The 14,895-nt window shown below is 38.7% G+C and overlaps 1 protein-coding gene across 1 annotated transcript in view; it reads right to left on the reverse strand.

Moving 5' to 3' along the window:
* LOC100767606 (ATP-binding cassette sub-family A member 13) overlaps positions 1-14,895 on the reverse strand; it is a 406,786-nt gene that overhangs the window by 26,841 nt on the left and 365,050 nt on the right. Inside the window, exon 60 of the mRNA XM_035452975.1 lies at positions 10,375-10,467. Within this exon, the coding sequence (XP_035308866.1) occupies positions 10,375-10,467 (93 nt within the window). The remainder of the gene's footprint in view (positions 1-10,374; positions 10,468-14,895) is intronic.

Here is a 14,895-nt window from a genome sequence, read left to right on the forward strand (position 1 = left end):
AGTACCCAAAATTCCCCTCTTCATATGTTCATTTCTCTAGTGACATCAGTATCTCCCCATCTCTCAAGTTTCCAGGCTACAACTTTCCTTAATCCCCACAAGTCTGGTATAATGTTGTGCTGTCTTCAAATGCCTCCTACTCATTATGGTCTAGTCCATGCTTTGACAACAGTGACTTCAGTGCATTCTGCTTAGTGTCCAGCTAAAGAACAAAAATAGCTGTGAAAGCTATTTTCTCTTGCCTGGCTCTTTACTCATTGCCTTCATTTGTTTTCCCATTTTAACCCTAGAATTATAGCTTCCCATTTGGAGAATTGATCTAAACATTATCCTAGAGTGAGTACCACACTAATCGACTTCTACCCCATTTACAGTCTAGCTGTTAAGAACATGACTCAAGCTGTATTTTCTTATGCCTCTCTCCAATGCACATGTCATCTACATACCTCCTTGCCCAAAAAGTCACTCATACTAGCCCTTCCACAAGGCAGTTTGTGAGCATTCTTGTCTTTCTTCACTCCCAACTCACATGCATGGAAGCTTTCTAGTTTTCATTGTTCTGTTCACTCCATATACAATAGAGCTCATGCCTCATTCGCCACTCAATTTCCAGCAAACTGCACAAATGTGTAATGGTATTTCCTGACTTAAAGTGAGATGCATTTCCCAGTATAATGCTTGCCAATCTTTTTGAGCTGTGTCACAGGATAACATGTACTCAGTTCTATGTCTGATGACACACTACAGTCTTTGAATTTTTGGCAGGCATCATGCCATCATCTCTGGTAAAGGAGACTAACAAATGTCTGTTAATTCACAGGAACCACAGGGAGGCTGAGTCTCCAGGCAAAATTTCCACACACCTAAGCTGTCAGTGACCTCCATCATTTCATTTCCCATCCCCATTGTGGCTGAAAAGCAGTCTGCTTATTTTTTTAATGAAAAACATAGAAATAAAGGCAGAGTATTCCCCCTTGTTAAAGTGACAGCTGTAGGTGGCATTTCTCACAAACTGAGTTGCAAGGAATAGTGTCCCACCAGAATATCCAGCATGAGAAAGGCATGAGGATGTGAATATCTTCCTGGTTGATTAGGTTAGAACAACTTAATTTTGTTCATGCAACCTGATGCTTTGGAAACAAATTAGATAAGCCATGAGTCTGCTGCTGTGAGAACACATTGCGGACACAAAGCCACGTGCCTCTTCTTCAATAAAACTATTTCTACTAAAGAGAGTCAATTGTGGATTCACTGTAGCAACTGAGTCAGAGGATGCATTGAACCAAAGGGAAGCACTTGAGAGCAGCATTCCAGAATGCATGAGTGCATAGCTCTGCATCACAGCACAAGCCAGTGCATGTGCTCATGCAGCAACTTCCGCCCAATCTGTGAAACTGACATAAGCATACCGAATGATCTGCTTAACTTTTAAATGAGACAGTTTATTATTTGGTGATGGAGTCTTAATCGGAGCTTTTATGTTTATAGGAAGGTTTTATAGAAGCATTAAATCAAAGTCACCACAATGGAGCATATGGTGTCACATAAGGTGATGTATTAATTTGCAGCTTCCCAAACAGTCAGAGCTTGTGAGCTCAAAGAGCAGTACCATTCTTCTTAGTTTTGAAAAGAAAATCCACCAACCCCCTCGCAAAAGACTATATTTCATGGTAAATGGCTAACAAACATACTTTTAGTGGTATCATTTCTCTAAGCTTTATATTTGGCAGCTCAAGACAATGAAATCTCTCGTATTCATAAGGATTTTCTTTACATTTTTAAAACCTTTGTTATAACTTATCACTAAACAAGCTTTATCTCCTTCTTCCCCAGGTCAGGAGTTGGCCAGGTATAGTCCAGGTTATAAACTCCACTGTCAGATGGATGCTGGCTTTCCATTCCTGGGGGACTGTTTACTACAGTCAGTCTTAAGTCTTCTTAAAGTTGGTTCCAAGGCCAGAAAAGGAAGCAGGTGCAGCCTGCAGCTGTTACTGGCTCCCTAAAGGTGCTTTATGAATGTGCTCAGTGAAAGCAGCTACCAGGGCTGTCAAGACTTATCAGCATAAAACACGAAGAAGATTGGAAAATGAATCCCTAACTGCCTGAGACAAAATGTCAGTACCCAAAGCACACGCACATACCACACACACACACTACACACAGAGAGAGACAGACAGAGAGATAGAGACAGAAAGAGACAGAGACAGACAGACAGACTGATTCTGAGGAGCTTACTCATAAAGTTGTCTGCACAATACACAGGGCTATTCAGAATCCTGAGACTGACCATATGGAAGCTCTAGGGTTGCTAGAGCTCAAGACTGCTCAACCTAATAACCTGCCTTCGATTGAGGAAGTTGGGAAAATGGCCCGTTGTTTGTTGGGAGCCCATCAAGCATCTGTTTGGTTTTGGGTTTTGGTTTTTGCATCCCTCTCAGTAATGGGAATCCAATTTTATCTCAAATGGCAATGTGTGCAGCTTCAAGTCTATAGTTACTAAGACTTCATGATCTCTAAGAAACTAAGAGAAGCCAATCCAAAGTGGCTAGATGGGATTTAATGGAGGAAAATGTAAGAGTGGGCACACTGTTTGCATACTTTCCTAGAGCTTTTCTCATTCTCTATTATCTGCTGTCTACATGTAAATACATAAGCTGAGCAAAAGCAGCTCATTAGAATCCCACATAACTAGAGACAAGAGCCATGAACCAATGCCAATATCTAGCTATTGGATTTTCTTCATGTACAAAAGTAATATGGCCAAGTCAATAAACTTGTCTATAACAGAGTGTGTGATGCTCTTTTACATGAAAAAAAAATGGCACGCAACTTACAACAAAAAGAATATTTAGCTATACAATGGAAAGGATGAAACTGCTCGAGGAAGTCCCAAAGAGGTTGTGTTATTATCCCAAAGGTAAAAGATGGGGACTTGAGAAATGGTTCAGAGGTTTAGAAGACACAGCACAGTGTCGGTTCAGCACGGTTCACAGCATCCATGTTAGGCAGTTCACATCACCTCTATCAAACTTCAGTTCTCAGAGGATCTGAAGCCTCTAGCCTTCACAGACAGTTGCACTCACATGTACAAACCCATAACAGACAGATATAAAAACAAGCACATAATTAAAAAATAATAAAAATGCATGTTAAAGAAAGACACAAAATATAAAGAAAATTTTCTTTTTCAAAGATGGGAAATGAAGAAAAGGATGATGGATGTCTCTAAATTTTTTGGAAATCATTTCAAATGAATAACTTATAAATGACCTCACTCTCTTTGAGGAAGAAGAAATGAGTGGAAGGGCAGAATCTTAATAAAAATAAAGAGTAGAAATCCTATCAATATGCAGAACAACAAGGAAGAGCTGCTGGCATACATGGAACTGCAGACTCAGCAAAAAGAGCAGGTGTAAGCCTACATCTGAAAGGCTCTGTGGTGTGCTCCAGCAGTTGGGAAGACATTGGCGAAGCTGGGAGCTCTAGAGTGGCTGTATCTTAAACCCAGAAGGCATGAGACACACTGAAAGTAGGATCAAAATGTGTACATCAAAAATAAAATAAAATTGAGACAAAGTGCTGCACTTAAAATCCAGCTCTTCTGTTTAACAACAGGTGACCCAGAGAAAGTGGCTCAACCCTTTTGTGACTCATCCTCCCTCTGTACCTACAAAACAGAAGTCAGAATAAATAGCTAAGGATGAGAGTGAGGAATAAATTCTTTCCTCCATATGTGGTAGTTTGAATGTAATTGGTCCCCATAACCTTATTAGGAGATCAGGCTTCCTTGAAATGGATATGACCTTGCTGGAGGAAGTGTGTTACTATCGGGGTGGGCTTTGAGGTTTCTTATGCTCAGGACATGTCCCAATGTCTCAGTTAACTCCCCATTGCCTGCAAGATGTAGGACTCTCAGCTTCCAGAACCACATCTGCCTGCATGCTGCCATGATCCCTGCCATGATGATAATGGACTGAATCTCTGAAACTGTAAGTGAGCTACTCGAATTAAGTGTTTTCCTTATGAGAGTTTCCATGGCCATGATATCTCTTCACAGCAAGAAAAACTCAACTAAAACAAACATAAAGCACTAAATCTGGCACATGACAAACCAAACACTGTTAAGAGTCCATTACTAATTCTTTACCAGCATGTATCCTGTACTTTGTATAGTACTTTGTATTATAATATATGCTAATGCATATCAACCAGCAAAGCCATAAAAATGAGCACCAGGAGAAAGGAGAGGTTGCATGAACTAGGGAATAAAGAATGAAAAAAGTAAACAGAGAAGAGCCCACATGAGAGCCGAGTGTTGTTCTTGAGCTTTCATAAGATGAATGTTTCCTTTATCAGTGAGCCAAAGAGAAAAGAAGGGGATGCCATCCAAGGTCTCCTGAATCTCAGGAAGATCCTACCATCACATTCTAACCTTTTCTTCTCTATAAGAAAACAGGAGAGCTGGGCAGTGGTGGCACATGCCTATAATCCCAGCACTTGGGAGGCAGATGCAGGCAGATCTCTGTGAGTTCCAGGTCAGCCTGGTCTACAGAGATAGTTCCAGGACATGTAGGGCTGTTAAACAGAGAAAACCTATGTTGAACAGCAACAAAACCACAACAACCTTCTAGCAGAGGCTAAGAGGAAGCCAGCCTCTTGGGAAGGGGAAAATAGATTAGAGAAGGGAAAGAATATTCTCCAAAAACAGACAAATTCTGGTGAGAAGAGTGTTTTAGCAATGGCCAAGAAGAGGAAGGTCAAGAACACATATGGGAAGGTCTCTGGGAAGACCCCACAACTATGCTCATAGTTCTACAGGTAAGACTATGTATGGAGGGACTTCTTGACCAAAGATTACAGGGACTAGAGAGAAAGGAGTAATGGGGAAATCAAAGTCTGTAGGGAGAAAAGCATGTAGCTTCCCTGATGAGCATTTGCCCCTCAAACTTCACTATGAGCCCTGTCCAGTATTTTCCCATTGCCATCACCTTTGGATTGGGAGCAGTCAGTGCTAATCAAAAGCAGGAAGACTCAATAAATTCTTGAAAGTGATTCCCACCAGCAGAATTCTTTTGTTGGCTCCTTTGATTGAAATAATAGAGTGTATCAGTTATTGTTCTTTTGCTGCAACCAAAAGCAACTGCTTGAAGGAAGAATTTATTTGGTGTATGGATCCAGAGGGATAAGAGTCCATTAGGGCAGGGAGGCACAGCAGTCAAAAGGCAGAAGCAGGAAACTGAGAGATTATATGCCAACCACATAAAGCAGGTAGGAAGAGAGGCAGAACTTGAAATGGGGTAAGGCTATAAAACTTCAAAGCTCCACCTCCTTGTCCTGTTACATATTTCCCAGCAAGTTTCCATTACCTAAAGTTTCCACAACTTCCCTAAATAACACCATCAACAGAAGATCAAGCATTTAAGTATACGAGGCTATAGGGGGCAATCCTCATTCAAACCACCACACAGCTTTACCATATGATTTTTGAATTTGGTTGGATCTCAATATTTTTAAGGCATCTTGGTTTTCCAACACTTAGGTTCAAGTCATTTTTTATCTACCTACAATTATCACAGAATATATGCAGAAAAGTATAACATGAAGGTTTATGGGTTGAGAATAAAGCACTGCAGCAATAAGTAGGAAATGAGGGGTAGGTGATTTCCACAACTGTATAAGCCTGAGAAGAAGCCAAAGCTTAAGTTTTTTGGACCATGTCTGGTCCTCTTGATACAGCTGTCCTATATATTCATAAACCAAGGCTTCTAGCGCAGGCTGTCACTGTCATCAAATGGCATAGATGCTGAACACTAAATAATGCTGGGACATATAAAAATCAAAGCCAGTATTCTCCCGGAATATGTCAGTAGCATGTTGGCATGCATATTCAATAGAAGATTCAAGGGAATTAAACCTAGTCAAGCAGGTAACATGGAAGGGAGATGCAATCATATACCAAAGGGGAAAAGGAGACTAACACTACAAGAAGAAAGAAAATGCACCAGGGGAAAATTATGGGCATCAGCAAGGCCAGAGAAGTAGGCCAGGAAGAAGGTGGGAGGTGTTTCATGAGAGAGTGCAAGTCAGAACAGACTGAAGATGGATTGAGAAGAGCATAAGAAGGGCTTTCAAGAGATCCTGACCAAGACAGTGCCCAAACCAATCAGTCCCCTGGTTTCAGCAGTGTCCTTAAACCACACACAAGGACTACACTGGGCTGAGAGGAGAAAGGGGTACACTTCTCTTGTGGACCCTAGAGGAACTGTAATGCAAGGTCAATCAAGAGCTGAAAAGATAAGTCTGAGAAGAAAAAAAAAATACGCATTCAACTGATCCTTTCCCCTGACATGATCCCTTCTCCTCTCAACCAAGGAACAAGCTAAGGAAGAGCAGGAACCACCACCCAACTCACTTCTGGAAATCTAAGTCCTTATCCTCCCAATGTGATGCATCTAAATCTGTAATCTGTATGTTGTATGAGAACATGGACTAATGTACCAGCTGATGCAGCCCAGGTCAGCCTATAGCAGCCCCCGAGGAGACATCTGTCAATGTTTTTCTTTGTTACCGTTGGGTAGGGATGCAGCAGGGATTGCAGAACCTTTGAAGCATCTTACATGCAGAAGACAGCTTCCCTCAAACAGCACAAACAGGAATTATGTGACCCACAAGGAAAACGATGCCATTTGCAAAACCCTAGTGAAGGCCCCAAAGCCCAAAGCTGTTCCAGGAATTTTCTGCACAGCTATCTTAAGTTTATTCTGCCTGAGGACTTCCTTTCATGGCAACTTTGAAATCTTTTTTTTTTCTGCTTGCTCTCCTATTAGGATTCTGTAGTCATGTTTTTCTTTTCTATAGACTAATGTAATCTAGTATTTAACCTTCCTTTTGACATTTTTTTATTTATCTCAAGGTCTGAGAGACATACACCTTTTTCAAACTGTAAGATTTCTTCCTGTATACACTGCTACAGTATGTAGATTCTCTAGGATGCATGTCTTATGACCCTGTATGATGTCACCTGCCACATGCGGGTCTGGTTTTGTCAAATCCTGAGCACTAAAATGGACATAGGCTGTTGGGCAACTTCCAGACCCTTCACTAAAGAAATTATTAAATGTCAAAAGCAAAAAAGCCTCAATCTTACTGAAAGCCCTCATGTTGATAACATTTCCTAAATTATAACTTGGGTAAAAACCAACATCAGAGTGAAAATAAGAGCTTGCTTTCCACACATACCCTCGGTTGGGGAGGTCACCTACTACAGTGTCTTCTGGGCTACTTGCCACAGGCATTGGTCATCATCACACAGAGTTATGTTTGAGTGGTTCACAGTCCCGAACCATGGTCTTCTGTGCTGAAAATATATAACCTTTGAATGTCACAAATGGATGGTATTCAAAAAGCAATGAGTTGATGGTCACTGTTGTCAGGAAGATTAAACTCCACCAAGCAGGGACAATCCAGGACCTCAACAAAGCCCGAGTATCCTGCCTTCCTCTGCAGGTTGGCCACAGGAGACAGGTAGAAAGTGATGGCCCTACATCAATGGCCCCAAAGTTCAGCTTCAATGATCCCAGGACAAGTCATTGTGTTTATGTTGTATGTTCCAATGTTATGGTGACTTGGAGGTCTCATTAGTTTTAGATGGACTCTTCCTCCATGAGTGGACAGCTTTTCAAGATAGCAAAGTATCTCCAACAAATTCATTTACCAAAGGAAACCAGTTGCTATAGTTCCTGCCATCCCATCATTTTCCCAATAAGGCCACCATGCACCTAGTTATCTATACCCCATATGCCATAGTCTTCCAGTCCTATGCCTGACTGAAACATGTCACCTGTTTTCAATGGAAACACAATGAAGGTCCTAGGTGCACATTTTCCAGATGTTATTAACTGTATGTAGATTGAAACTCCTATATGTTTTCCCACCTTGCCTGTGTGGTCCCTATTTTAGGATCTTTGAATAACACATTGTCTTTTCAAGGGTGTTGTTTCCTGGATTGTAGGACTTTTAAACCAGTGCAGTAAGAAAAGTGTGGTTTGAGCAAGCAATCAAGTGAAACTCAGTGTCTAGATAGCAGTAGAAAAATGGGTATGTTTTGTTGGGGAACCTTCTCCAATTATTGGATACATGTGGGCTGTGCTTAGATCCTAGGGAAAGAAGTCATACATACATGGTAGAAAGAATGGTCAGGATAGCAATGGGAAACTATGAACGGGGAAGTTGAGCCAACCCACCAACAAAGAATGGGCAGGAAAGTCAGTGCCATGGAGTGAGACAAGGAGATACCCCCGTTCCTGTGACCCTGCAGAGTCAGGGAAGTGGGCTAGGGTGAGAAGAGTCTGCTCTTTGTTCCTGACAGAATGTTACTAATTCTTACTTCCCATTATTTCCAAGGATGGAGAAGAGGAGGAAAGATCCCTACATAGGTTACTCTTACCCACCTCAGTTTCACACAGTGTCCTGACTCCTAGCTATAGAAATCCAGGAACAATCCCTTAGTTTTTTTAATCACACTAAGATTTGCATGTGTTTGTTTCTTGTACATTTATTTGTTACAGGAGAACATAAACTACACTCTTAAAAACTGTATTAACTTTAGTATTCCAGTGAGTATACCACAAACCAGTTTTTGTTGAATAAACTCCATAATTTATATCCACCAATAATTCAGCCTCAACCTACAACTCAACAATATCAGGACCAAATTTGATTGAGTAGAAATTGCTAAGCCTGCAGACAGTTTCAACTTGCAGATGACTCTTCCAGTGGGCATCTTTGCACTAACTTTTGTGACCAACTTTAGCAAAGAAGCAAAAGACAGGCAGCTGAACTTGAATATAAATAACCTGACAATAAAGAGCAGGCTATAAAGCTTTATATGAGCATTCATAAAGGTAGGAGAGTGTGAAGTGCTGCTTTCCTCTGAAGATACATAGTAAAGATAAGCAGAGCACACAGTGACAACAGCTTGTAGCAGGTCATCTGGCAAATTATTGGCCAAAAGCATGAGGAACAGCAAGATGGACTCTTTCTCCCTGCATGACACTGCCTCACTTGCAGCAGCTAGAAGTATGTCACCCACCCTTCATGTTGCATTGACATTCTGGGTGATATGGTTTCCATAAAGTAAAGGTAGTTACATGTTATGTATATGTGTAACTTGCAGCTACATATAACTGTCAAGAATATTATATAATTCTAACCTAAAATACTAAATGGAAGCAAAAAGATTTATCAAGCTAAAAGACTACATTATTCTATAGACAGAAAGGGAGTGTATCCAAATGCAGGGTGGGAGAGGAACAAGGAGGAATAGAGGGAGGGGAAACTATAATCAGAACATATTATATGATAAAAGAATATATTTTCAATAAAAAGGGAAAAGACTACATTATTCTATAAAAGTGATGATTAAACAATTTGAAGGAAATTAGAAAACCATTCAATGGACTTGGAGAGATGGCTAAAATATCATGAGGGCTTACTACTCTATCAGAATGCCAGAGTTTAGACCCCAGCATCCACATTGGTTGGCCCACCAAAACCTGTAATTCCAAGTCCAAACAATCCAATGTCCCCTGTGACCTCCATAGACTCCTACACACACATGTACGCAAGCCCTTACACATACATACACACACACACACACACACACACACACACACACACACACACACACACAGAGAGAGAGAGAGAGAGAGAGAGAGAGAGAGAGAGAGACAAAGAATATCATTCGAGATACTCTGAAAGATGAGTTACAACAAGATATAGTGTTCACAGACACTTTTAAGAAAAAAGCTTCCAATGAGTGAATGAAAGGAAGACATGGAGAGATAGTTCATGGGGGAGAGATCTAACAGATTCATGAACAAAAGTCTTTAGTTCTTCATCAGCTGTAACAAAAAGGAAGCACAATGGCCCTCTTATGCTGTCAGACACCTTTATAAACATACACCTTGTGGTAAAGCAGGCATTCTGATGCACTTTGACTGTGGTCGAGACATACAGTGGTACCACCTTCTGATGAAGCACTCTGAGTGTAAGGTGGTCATTTTTCCTCTAGACTTTATCTGGGCCCTGCAATCATCTTTTCTTTACTCCTTTTGTCAAAACAAATGAGGGCACAGTGCCTCCTGGGAAAAGGGAAGCAAAATGTTTTAAAGAAACTGCCAGAGAATTGCTGTGTCTTTGACTTAATAATTATAGTTATTTTAACTGGCCTTAAGTTTCCCAGAACCTCCATCCACTCCAAGATGTCAGGAGGAATTAATTGGAGCAAACAATTTGGAAAGAGCCTTTGTTACAACAGGCGTCATGCTGCTGAGTTGACAGGAAAACACTGAAACAGACAAAGAAACTCAGTACCTGTTCTTGATGTGCTGAGGGGGGCCAAGACACCTGAAGCTGCCATCCACCATTATGGCTAGCCTGGTACACAGAGCCTCACACTCTTCCATGCTGGGAGGAAATAAACAAACAGAAATGAGCCATGTTATAAAGGTATGAACCCGGTTCAAGCTTCAGAAATCAAAAGGAGGCAAAAATACCACTGATCCAAATTAAGTAACTTCTAATATAGAACACCCATGAAAGTGAAATAAGGTGACTCGAAAATTCCTGACATTTTGTTTAGGTAGCTAATTTAATGAAGGTTGTTTGGATATCTATATGCCTGGAAAAATGATCAGTAATAAAATATATAAGAGAGAACCATTTATAATCATCAAAAATACAACAATATATGTACAGGGGATCTTAGCAAATATGTGATTTCTTCATATTTTCAAAATACTTTTATTGAAAATTTTTTATAATATAGATACTTTAGTTTTAATTTTGGAGGCATAAAATCATATATTTTGCTGTTATCTATGAGTAAGTGGCTTGAAATTAACCAGGATTCTCTTTAATTATAAATGACTGTCATGATTCACTACATAATTATTTTATTACAAAATTTCAAATTTAAATATTTCTATCTTTTTTAATCATGAATAATTTCCAGTTCCTCAAATTGTGTATTCTTATTTAAAATTAAGTATATTAAATTTTCTTGAATTTGCTTCACAATTTCTTTTCTACTTTTATTTTTTACTTTGGAGAGCTTAATGAGTCTAATGAAATTTGGTTTTTGTATTAATAAAAATGATGCTATGAAAAAAATATCTATTAATTAAAGAATTAAGAAAATTGAAATTTATTTGTTATAAAGAGAAATCAAATTGTACTATTCGTAGTAAAATTGATTTAACTGAATATTATGTTCATAGCAATGTGTCTGTCTCAAAAATTATTGCATGACTGTATAGATACAAGTGAAAATTTTTAGGAAAACAAAGGTGAGGACAGAGTTTTGTGTGAGAATATATGTTCACATTATAATGAAACCTTTCATTAAATGTCTTTCTAAAATCCAATATAATATAGAAAGAATGTAGGCCAAAAAATAGAAGGGGCAAAGACAACAGTTAAATAAGATTTTTAAAAATAATTTTGCAAAATCAATACAGGTAAAATTACAATTAATAAATGCCATTTCAACAATTCTATTGAATCTAGAGGTTGAAAGAAGTGGTATGTAGCTGTGAAAATGGCAACCAGCACTGTACATACATAGCCTCTGTGATCTTATGCAGCCTCTTTTACAGCTCAAATGAGAGAAAATACTTATATATGTGATGAAACACCGTATACTGTCCAAGTGTCACTGGATGTACATTTTTGCTCTTCTTAGATGTACTTTTCACAGGTCAATGTAAGGCCTTTAAATTTAACTGTTGGCTAGTTCCTCAGATCTTTAAATAACTATATTTCTTCAATGTATATTTTTTTTGCTCTAAAAACATCTCTTCATAGATGTCTTTGCTGATTATCATACTGGAGTAAATGAGAGGAAACACTTGGAAAAAAAGGAATGCCAAACCTTTACTGACAAGAAAAAAATGAAATCTTGATTCAATAAAACAAGGAAAATAGTGAATATTTCAAAACCAGGAAACTGTTATAATCAGAAAGTGAATATAATGTAAGATGAGTCCCCTTATTGGTTGTCCAATACAGAGGGGTCAGTCTGGAAACCATAGACACACAAACAGTAAAATGAATTCATTAGGTTGCATTTACATATTTGTGCAGACATACACATAATATGTATGCATGTATCAATAATAATCAAAGGGAAAAAGTCTATCAATTTAAGAGTCAAGGGGTGACATGAGAGGGATGAAGAGAGACTACCTGTATGAGGTTGGGAGGGAGGAAAGTAAAAGTGCAAGGTGATGTAATTCTGTTTTAATAAAAAATTATATAAATTAAAAATAACATTTCATTAAGGCAAAGACCCAACAATTTAAAAATGGTTTACATTTTACACCATGTAAAATATGATATAAAATACTAGAGATAAACTTTTACATTATAACTATACTTTAAATTGTAAGATGATTTTAATATTCAGTATCAAATTGTAAAGATCTACAATTCATAATTATTATAACTATGATTTATAAATTAAAATATAGATGGAATAAAATGCAAAACAAAATGCAATCACCCCCACGAAAATGCTGAAAATTTCAATTTAAAATTAGAAGAAGGAAATTGTAGAAAAAGTTGTGAGGAAAAGGCAGTAGTAGAAGAGGTTTTTACAATGCTGAATTACAAAGAGGAAACACACTGACTTCATGCCAGAGAAATGGCATTAGAACAAAAGAGCCCCGAACATACTATAGGTAGGACAAGTACAGAAGTGATTTGAGCATGGAATGTATTTTCCAAATGTAACAGTAGTGAAAGAAACGCTTGAGAAGATGTTGGATATACTTGACAATCAAAATTCCAGACTTCTAACAAAAGTATCAGATCACAGTGATAGCATTTTAAAGAGACTGCAGAATATCTATCCTTAAATGACATGTTTATGTCACATTCTTTCTCCCAAGGTTCAATGATCATTGTGGAAGATGGGGAAGATGGTGGGAGCCAGAGGCTGTGGATGGATGCAAGGAAACAGCATCTTCCAAGCACAAGAGGGCAGTTGCACAGATGAACTCACAGTGATTATGACAACATGCAGAAAAATCTGTGAACCCAAGCCAGACAAAATCATCCTAGCATGAAAGGGAAAGGTGGGCATGCAGTCCTACTCCTAGCTGCTAGGTTTCCTTTAATGGTGTGACCCCTGAGAAAGGCAGCTATGCTGACGATCAGCCTCCCAAAACAATATAGAAATGGAATAAGTTGGGCTCTATGGATTGAAAAAGAAACAAATGGACACAAATTGAATGGGTAAGGAAGGCGAGGGGTGTAAGGGAGGAGCTGGGGATGACTATAATCAATCCACTGTCTGAAATTCTCCAAGAATTGGTAAAAATAAAAATCCAGTTTAGCAAACTAAATAGTTACTAAACAATTAACAAAATAAACCATGCAAACAAAGCAACAGACAGACAAGGATCTGTTCAATCCCTACTTCTATGTTGAAAAGCAAATGTCTTTTCCCCTATTCCATTTCAAATGAAACAGTGAGTTGGCAAATCAATAAATACCCAGTTAGTTAGACATTTTCTCAGAAATTCAAAATGGGACATCTCATATGCAGACAGTGGAGTAAAACTGCCATAAAATTTGAAAATTATATTTGACCATGATTTCTTTTCTAGGAACGGGAAAATGCAAACTAAGAATTATATAACCACTTATTACACCAGTAGCCCAGGATTTCTGCTGGGAGTCTAGGAAGTCTCTGCCCTGTAGAGACCGCAACTCAGATCTATTCACTCCTTGACTACCTCATAGGAAGGAATTTAAGGTGGGGGAAGCAAAAGAGAAAGTTTATTAAGAAGACAGAGAGGCACATCCAAGACTGGAACCACATGTCACAGGTTGACCTGAGGGAACATAGTCAGCAATACAAATGGTTAAGTGAGAGAACAAAATGTCTTTTCTGAGATGCCATAAATTGAAGCTGTTTGTTGTAGAAGCTTATTGTGAGGTCTAGGGGATGTATAATATGAACGGTCTAAGCCAGCCTCACATGTTTTATATGACTATTTCTTTGCTTGTTCATTTATTATTACTGTAGGACTGGGAACTAAATCCAGAGCCTTGTGTCTACTTAGACATGCACTGTACCACCAGATGAAACCCTAGCACCCTCTTTACTTTTCATTTTGAAATAGGGTGTCACTAAATTACCCAAGGGGGCTTTGAATTCACTATGTAGCCCATGAAAGCAGTGCAAATTAATTTCAATCCTTCAGCCTCCAGAGTCACTGTGATAATAGGTCAATGTCACAAGGGCTAGCCTCTGTTTCATAAACTAAATTTAATTTAACATGTCTTACCATGTTTATGATGCTGATGTGGAAAGAACATGAAGTTGTGTCCACACTAATGTCTTAAACATACATTGAACAAATGGATGATTACATCATTGTGTGAGTTCCAACTTCAGAGTGAGTGATGTGGCAAGTCTAAGTGGATCTTACCACATGTTCAACACATAAACCCAAAAGCATGTGGGTACAACAAAATCTAAGCTCAGAACTCAGGGTGGAGAATTCAATTTGATTATCTTTCAAAGAAAGAAGAACACACAAAGCCTGAGATTGTCAACAGTGAAAACAACCAAGGGTCATCTACTTAAAAACAATGTAAAAGTGGATTCTTTTCCCTGGATGGTTATCCTGAATGATACAGATATGTGGTGAGGTGAGACAGGATTTAAAGCCTTGGACTGTAAATGAAGCTTGTTTCTAATTTAAATAATAAAAGGAAAATGCCTTGGACTGGAGTTTTGGCATCAGGATTGGATGTGTAGGAAAAAGCAGGAGTCCTTCCCAGGATGGATGATTATCGGCCCATTTTCTGCCTCATGTTTTCTCA

Source organism: Cricetulus griseus (assembly GCF_003668045.3).
Source record: "Cricetulus griseus strain 17A/GY chromosome 1 unlocalized genomic scaffold, alternate assembly CriGri-PICRH-1.0 chr1_1, whole genome shotgun sequence".
Classification (NCBI taxonomy): domain Eukaryota; kingdom Metazoa; phylum Chordata; class Mammalia; order Rodentia; family Cricetidae; genus Cricetulus; species Cricetulus griseus.